The 8,518-nt window shown below is 43.4% G+C and overlaps 1 protein-coding gene across 1 annotated transcript; it reads right to left on the reverse strand.

Moving 5' to 3' along the window:
* Positions 1–909: 909 nt before the first annotated feature.
* Positions 910–8,350, reverse strand: LOC141756830 (arylsulfatase B-like). The gene is made up of 8 exons (XM_074616722.1): positions 7,854–8,350; positions 5,965–6,151; positions 5,682–5,869; positions 5,131–5,338; positions 4,333–4,576; positions 3,973–4,043; positions 3,350–3,481; positions 910–2,287 (listed from the first exon to the last, which is right to left on the reverse strand). Exons 1-8 carry the CDS (start codon positions 8,097–8,099, stop codon positions 2,031–2,033), a joined length of 1,533 nt encoding a protein of 510 aa, XP_074472823.1. The 5' UTR covers positions 8,100–8,350; the 3' UTR covers positions 910–2,030.
* Positions 8,351–8,518: the final 168 nt, after the last annotated feature.

Below are 8,518 nucleotides of genomic sequence, written 5' to 3' on the forward strand. Positions count from 1 at the left end.
CATTACTCATACTGCTAGAGCTGAAGATCAGCATCCAGAACCATTTCACTGCATTTTTGCCTCTTTATTTAAGGGACTATTTGTAACTTTCAGAAATGCTTGTTAACAGCAACACCTGTGGCCGTGAAATCAATAAAAGTCAGCGTCAAGCTCGCGCTTGCTCGCTCTAAATAGACATGGACGAGCATCGCTCAAAACAGTGAGGCGACACACGTCAGCTAAAACCACAATATCACTCTATATTTCAGCTGCTTGGCAGTAATGTTAGCTGACCAGACGAAGGTCTCTCCATGAATCACTGCTGATCCTAGTGTTGGCTTTTCCTGCCTCTGCGCAGGCAGCGGGGCTCCTCAACGAGTTACGTTATCGCCTCCCGACCGCAGCCGGCAGCCGCAGGGAGACACCAGCTCCCGGTCGGTAACGAGACGACAACGTAACACGTGGAGGAGCTCCGTCACTTCACAAGACACGGGAAACCTCTGTTGGTCTGGAGGAGCTGCAGCATTTATTTCTGCACAAACGTCCCCTGAACATTCACTAGATATTCTCAGAGCTAAACTAACTCTTCTGCAGTGTGGAGTGAGCGCGCGTTCACGTCTAGAGGTGGAGCGAGTACGCGAGAACGCGCGCTGTCTGAGTGAAGGTAAGCAGGCAGCGGAGACGAGGCTCCGGCCACACGTGAGCGCGCATATGCAAACGCGCATGTGTGGCGACCCGCTACATTTATACGCTTAAAAAGTTACAAACAGTCCCTTTAAGTATTTTTTTTTAATAAAACACATACATTTGGTAACACATCTTAAGCTTTGACCAGTAGGCACTTAAGAATATTGTTGTGCAAAATGAATACAACATTTTAAAAAAGTAGAGCAGCGTTAATTTAAAGCATTTTAAAAAATAAATTCAAACCTGAAATATGACATTTTTGGCCATTTGGGGCAATGCAACAAGATGTAAACACAACATTGACACAATCACACATTGTGTGACATTATTTACACATCCAGCAGATACAGAGCAACATTGTCCTTCATTTGGAGTCGTGTTTCAGGCAACCTGTCGTGTTAAAGTCCAATATTTGTTCTCCTTTTAGCCAGAAGTAGACTCATTTTCTCATAGACTTCTATACAGTCAGACTTCTTTTTGCAACCAGAGGAGTCGCCCCTTGCTGGCTGTTAGAAAGAATGCAGGTTTAAGGCACTTCAGCATTGGCTTCACTTTTCAGACCCAGAGGTTGGAACAAACACTGTTATTTAGATACCTTGGGACGGAGACACATCCCTGTCCTTTTCCCAGCACACAGTGCACAAGAAAGGACATTTTAATCCTGGTTTACAGGTCACTTGAACATTTCATCCTGGTACAATGCCCTCAAACTGTAGACCTGGTTACTGATCAGGAAAGCCACTCTGATCAAGCAGGACTCCTTTCATCCCCTCCACCAATCCTCCAGGACGCTACAAAGTCCCACTGGCCCAGAAAAAAAATGTACTCCCTCAACGATCCTCGCCCTGAACAAACTAAAAGATTCCCTGACCTGTTAGCAGTTGTTATGTCAACCGTAGTTTTAACAGTTTTATCCATCCATCCATCTATCTGACGTTTGGTTGGTGGAATATTTTGACATATCCATGTCGCCTGCAGCTTCTCAACAGTAGATAAATGAAGTGCAAATACCTGAAACAGCAGGGAGGTATAGTCTTTACAAATCAGCAACATGTGTAGCTGACAGCGTTTACGCAATCACTTCAGGAAGCCTCTCAGAGCTGGGACACCCAGATCAATAATAACAGCAGCATCAGTCAGTTAATGACTCCACTGGTCACTGGAAAAGTAAAGAATCTAGTTGGTCACATGATAAAATATAAGCGAAAAAGCTGCATAATTGAGGTTAGACTGTTTGAAATTATTGTGTGATGAATGTGCATTAAAATCTGATCATCATAGAGTAAAAAAATCTCCAGAATAGATTCCTGCTGATGTAATTCACAGTAAACAAGGTGCTACCACCTTCATCATGTCATTGCCATCTAAGCCCAGGGTCCCCAGGCTCCATCGGGGCCGGGGTCACATCTGGGGTCTTCATCTGGGAAGATTATCGGCACAGCAGATTTCTGGTACTGCTGGAGCCTCCCGAGGAGATACTCCACTACCGTGGGGAAGAGAGCGGATACTTCATCCCTCTCCTCTGGGTCCTTTTCTATGTCGAACAGCATCACGGACTTCAGAGGATCCATCCTCGACTCAGAGGTGTTTTGGCCGGGCCGCGGGAACCAAGTGGGACAACCTGGAGGAAGATGAAGGACATCAGCAGCTGAAAGTAAATACTACTTTGCTGCACTACATTTATCTGACAGCTGTAGTTTTACATTAAAAAGACAAATAATATGCTTATTAAATAAAATGCATTGTTAAAGGGACTAAAGGGAAGTTTTTAAAAGTTTTTTTATTGCCAATGTATGAACAGGTTGTAAACTAACCTAAAAAAAATGAGACCTTCCGCGACTTTCTGGGTTTCCTCTCTCAGCCTGTAGACTGATTTTAATGCGAAGGACCCGGGCCGGGTTTTCTGGAAAAATCCAACGGATGTGACGTCATGATCGCTCGCGAGTGCCTTTATTTTCAGATCCGCTTACAGGCCTAACAGTGTGCAACGATAGCTAGTGTTCGGTTAGAAATGGAGTCTGTTAACGCCAACAAACGACGACCAGCCTCCACCACAACTCAGACTCTAACGCAAACTCCACAGAAGCAGAAGCAGGAGCCGCTGCTGCCGGTCGCGGAGCTCTCCACCTCCCGCCGAAGTTCCGACAGCAGGTCGAAGGCGCCAGCGAAGCCGGATTTGGGTCTGTTCGCAGTGGGTTGGTCGCTGCTGCAGTCTGAGCTGAAGGAGTTTCTGGTGAACCTGCAGGATTTCGTCTGATTTCTGAAACTTCTCCCGTGTGCCAAGCGTGTAGGAGAACTACGGTGGCCGACGCAAAAAACGTGAATGTCTTTCTCTACAGCCAGAGTTTGGTTTGTCCGTTCTAGGCTACTGTAGAAACATGGCTGCCGGCTCAATAAAGAGAGGACCCGCTCCCTATGTAGATATAATCGGCTCATTCTAAGCTAAGGAAAACACAACTTTTCTTATTTTTAGGTGATTATACACTAAAGAAAACATACTAATTAATATTATATTCCATTTCTGCCCCTAAATGCTACAAACTGGACCTTTAATTAAAGGATCTGAATACTTCTTCCTCCACTGATTAGCAGAGATAAGCAGTGATTCTGTGCACAAGTGGGTTTGATTTCCCGCTCCCCACTCAGACTAAACATGTCATTATGGCTGATAGAAGATACTGACCCGGGTAGCCAGTCAGCAGCTTCCAGTTTGAGGATCGAATGGCGGCGTGAATGGACACATTGAAGCCAGAGTTGGGCCAGGAGTCTCCGCTGACCATCTGAGCCAAAGTTAACTTGCGCCCGGCGCCAGGACCTGCAGAGAGCGGAGAGGACAGAGCTGATCATGGAGGTCATCCATCTTTAAAAATACCTCTAAAAGGAGAAACCGCTGATTAAGACAATATTAAACTACCAGCGGGTACAAAACGCCCTCTGTGGTGTCTATGTAAACCATACCAGTAGGCACCTAATGTCAGTGCATACCTGGGAATCAAGTGAAGGTGTCAAAATAAATACACCAATAATAAAGCCCTCTTTTTGTGCTGTAAAACCAACAGCAGGAACTTCAAAACAATCCTTCCCTTTAAGAACAGAAATTGTTGTACGTACTATTTCCTCAAACCTGTGGAACTTTTGAAATTCTTTACCAGGTCTGTGTGGGAGCATATTAACATAGATATACTGTACATACCCAGTTACACAGAACAGGGCAGTTAGAAACTCAACTTTGTCCAAATGCACAAATGAAACCCAGCTGGTGGTATTAACAGGAGCGTTTATGAACAGTGAAACATGTGGACTTACATGCACCGCGGTCATCATACCGAGGGTCAATGTTGTGCAGCAGCTCCACTCTGGGTGAGGCAAAGCCTTTGCTGTAAGATAGAAAGCAGTGTTAAACATACGGATACATAAGCAACACACAAAGCAGCAGCATGTCTGATGCATGAACTGTAAAACCACCTCCTGTGAGGACCTGAACATCTGTGGTCCTACAGCTGCATATGACTTATTAAATCACTATCAGCTTCTTATATTTAACCCTCTGAGACTCACAATAGTCCCTGAAGACTCTGACCAGCTCTGACCTCAGAAACACTCTCAGCTGAAGAATTAAAGTCCCAGATGTGTGAGAATCATTTACAGTAAAACAGCTCCGCTCACCTGATGGCGTTCCACATGTTGAATCCGTCCAGTGGCTTTGTGCCGTTGGTGCTCCCTCCCGCCAGGCCAACAAATGTTGGCAGCCAATCGGAGACGTGCATGAGTTCGCGGCTGACGGTACCGGGTTTCTTCAGCAGCGGGCTGGCGACGAATCCGACTCCCCGGACCCCTCCTTCCCACAGCGACCACTTCCTCCCTCGCAGCGGCCAGTTGCTGCCGCCACACATCGTCTGACCTCCGTTATCTGAGGGTCAAAATGACACCACACAAAGAGAGAAAAGAGACAAAGATAGATTTCAAATCAGGAAATATGAAGATGTATAATTATGTTACTATTCTAACTCATTGTACCCCGAAATAACTTATGAAAATATGCAACCCAACCATACACTCCTTACTGTGGAAGGTGTAGTTTACTTCAGAGGAAAACATTGCACTCATACATCTACCTGACAGAGAAGTGTTACTGGTTACATTGCAGCTTTTCAGATTTGACTCACAAAATATAACAACTAAAATATGATGCATTATTATTCAGTAAACTATCCAGCATTATTATGGTATGGACCTCTGAGTGAGGTGAACGGCGTTACCACGGTTTTGCACTCAGCGGCTCACGTTACCACATTACCGGGAGGAGTGAGCGGAGGGGTACTAAGTTGTTTGCAATCTGCAACCTCACCACTAGATGTCGCAAAATCCTACACACTGTCCCTTTAGAATTTGCCACAATACTTTAGAGAAGATAAATAGTTCATCATCCAACATCTCAAAAAAACATCTACAAAATAAACCTACCTGTTGAGAAGACCAGGACGGTGTTGTCCCAGAGTCCCGCCTGCTGCAGAGACGACGTGATGTTGCCCACGGCCTCGTCCATGGCTGACGCCATGCCGGCAAACTGCCTGCGATCGTTGTCTTTGATGAAGCTGTACGGGGCCACGTAGCGCTCGGGCACCTGCAGCGGTGAGTGGACCGCTTGCATCGCCACGTAGAGGAAGAGAGGCTGAAAGATGAAGAGAACAGCAGGTGAAGACTCTCCTCTGTGACGTACTGCTGTAAAGGGCAGTTAACAAATACAACAAATCAGAAATACTCCAATTCAAGCGCTCTATTCAAAATCCTACTCACCTAAAAGTACACAAGTATTATCAGTGATCTGATGCTTTTTCATGATTCTTGTAACTGTTTTTATTTCCTGTTTATTGTCTTGTTGTATTATGTTTCTTGTTCTCAGGTCTCTCTCTGAGAAGAGATCTTAATCTCAATGAGACTGCCTGATTAAATAAATAATAATAAATAAATACTGCTCTACATTGTGACACTGTGTGCATGTGTGTGTGTGTCACCTTGTTAGGGTTGTGGTTCTCGATGACGCTGGTGGCCTTCTGGCTGAACAGCTCAGTGGAATAAGCTCCTTTGTATCCGGTGGCGACCTCTTCTCCGTCCCGCAGGTCCAACGCACAGCGGTTGGCACCAGCAGAGATGTCCCAACAGCGGGTATGAGTGAAGTAATCCTCGCTGCCCAACAGGTAGCCTGGAGCACACATTAACCCAGACATAAACGTGTGATATCAGGAATAAAACTGCATCCATAGTCACATCAAAGGCTTTACTCTTAATGAAATCTACCAAAGTAGGAGTCAAAGCCGCGGCGTGTGGGCAGGCAATCCTTCTTGTACATGCCCAGGTGCCACTTGCCCACCATGTGTGTGGCGTACCCCGCCTCCTTCATCAGCTGGGGCAGCATCTTCTCATCCAGAGGAACACAGTTCGGCTGACAGGGCCAGATGATCTCGTGCTGCATGCCCGTGTGGATCTGTAGTTAAAAAAACAAACACAAATTGGGCCTTTTAATAATATAATTAAGAGAAAATATAAGAGAAATTTAAGAGAATGTTTCTGCATGAGGCCAGTTGTTAGGAAATAAATGCACCATGTGTGGAAAATGGAATAGTAAAGGGGGAACCAGCAGTGTCTGTGGTGACGGTGATGCAAACTAAAGTTTCAAAATAACAACTTTGTCCTTTTGTTCTACTTTCCACCAACGTCCAAATTAGATTTTTTTTCCCTCCTGGAAAGTTCTTCTAAACATGGAAAAGTGTACAAATCCAAAGATATACTCTGGATTTTACTTGGAGGCTTCTTTAGTATGAAGCTCCTTATGATGAGCTTCACAGGGGAGTTGATAGGTGAAACTCTTCCTGGCAGAGAAAGCCAGAGGGCTCTATGACTTCTGACACGATGACAGCTTACCATCAGTGACGTGTGTTCTGTACAGATTTCAGGACAGATAAATCTACCTGTCAGAGGAAGGAAACTTGAAGGACCCGCTGCTCTGCAATGCAGCTCAACTGCTGTTGATGAAGTACTGTAGGCTGTAAGAATTACAAGAAAAACACCTCGAGTACATCAAGTCCATCACACCTGACAGCTCGTCTGGCTTCTTCTCTAACCTGTTCTTCTGTCTCACACTTCTCCCCCCTTTTGCACTTACTTCCTCCTGTTATATGTGTGACATGAGCTTTTTTTTTTTTAGAAACTGCAGTAGGAAATATTAATGTTGCTCCCGTCTGGCCGTCTATGTATATTGTGTGTAACTTTGCTGCATTTGGAGAAGACACATTTCCACTAAGGTGGACGTCTATCTGTTTATCGATCTACCTAATGTGTAAATTTGTGTTTTGTTTTTTCTATACTACGTTTTTCCCTTTTTATCGAGGTTGTTTTCATATATGCAATTTATAGTTCGTAATTATAATAGTTTATAAACCATGTTTTAAGTAATTGAGCTTAGAGACGAACTCACTAAGTACACTAGAGAAAACAACTTCAACATTCAAAATTTAAATTAAGAAAATAAATAATAATAATAAAAAGAAAGAATATAATAAAAAAGAAACAATAACAATAAAATCAATACAATGTGTCAATAAAAATAATATAATAATAAAAAAAAAACATTTTTAAAAAGCATTTCCTAAATTTAAAATAGTCACATGATTACATGATATATTTCATATTTCTACTGTCTGGTACCAGTGACTCAGGGTTTATAATTCTAAACATAGATTTCATGACGTAAAAATTTAGTGTTTTTCTAGAAATGTTCAGTGACATTGAGGAAAAACTTCATTTCAGAGCCTGTCCTGAACCCATCTTGAGGACCCTGTGACATGAAACACTCTGCCTGGTTATATCATTCAAGAAAATAGCAAAAAACTATTTAAAATATTATTGAAAGAACATCTCCTTGCTGAACAGCTCTCTGTGTTTGCTGATATTTAGCTAACATCAAATCATAAAAGGTTTAATGTTGGATAAATACAAAGTCCTGTTAATATTTATGGCAAAATAACTTGTTCTGTTTTTGTATTTTGACATAATATGCTATATGGTCCAACCACTAATGAATCATATTTACCTCTATACTCTGTGAATAGTATTAACTTGAACCTATAGGTCCTGTGTTGTGTGTTGCAGCAGGCTGCAGGCTGCAGGCAGCAGGCTTTGGGTCTCACCTGGTATCTGCCGGTCATCAGCTGGGTCCTGGAGGGGGTACACAGAGGCTGAACATAGTAGTTCTCCAGGCGGACTCCTGCTGCTGACAGCTTGTCCAGGTTTGGGGTTCTGATCTCTGAGCTGTGATAACCGACATCATACCAACCGAAGTCATCTGCCAGGATGAACACGATGTTGGGCTGTTTAGAGGCTAAAACTACAGAGAAGTTCACTAGAAACACAGCTGAGATCAGAGAGGAACCCATCTTTAGCTGCTTTCTCTGTTGTGAACTCCAACTAGGATGTTACAAAGTAAACAAGGACGTCTGTTAGGTTGTTTAACAGCCGAAGAAAGACTAATATAGCAGATAAAAAGCTCAGGTAGCTGCTGGTCCGATATGTGTTCCTTCACTGTAATGAAATCAAACATAAATCACTGAATTATTAAAGTTAAAACGAGTTAAAAACGCCCGTATAGCTGTCACTACATGTGTCACTAGCTGTCACTTCCGTGTTCAGCAGAATGAAAACATTACGGCAGCCAATCAGATGCCTGGAAAAACAGCCAATCAGATGCCTGGAAAAACAGCCAATCAGATGACAGGAAAAAAAACAGCCAATCAGATGACAGGAAAAAAACAGCCAATCAGAAGACTGGAAAAGAAACAGCCAATCAGATGAGTGT

The sequence above is a fragment of the Sebastes fasciatus genome, chromosome 19 (assembly GCF_043250625.1).
Source record: "Sebastes fasciatus isolate fSebFas1 chromosome 19, fSebFas1.pri, whole genome shotgun sequence".
Taxonomy (NCBI): Eukaryota; Metazoa; Chordata; class Actinopteri; order Perciformes; family Sebastidae; genus Sebastes; species Sebastes fasciatus.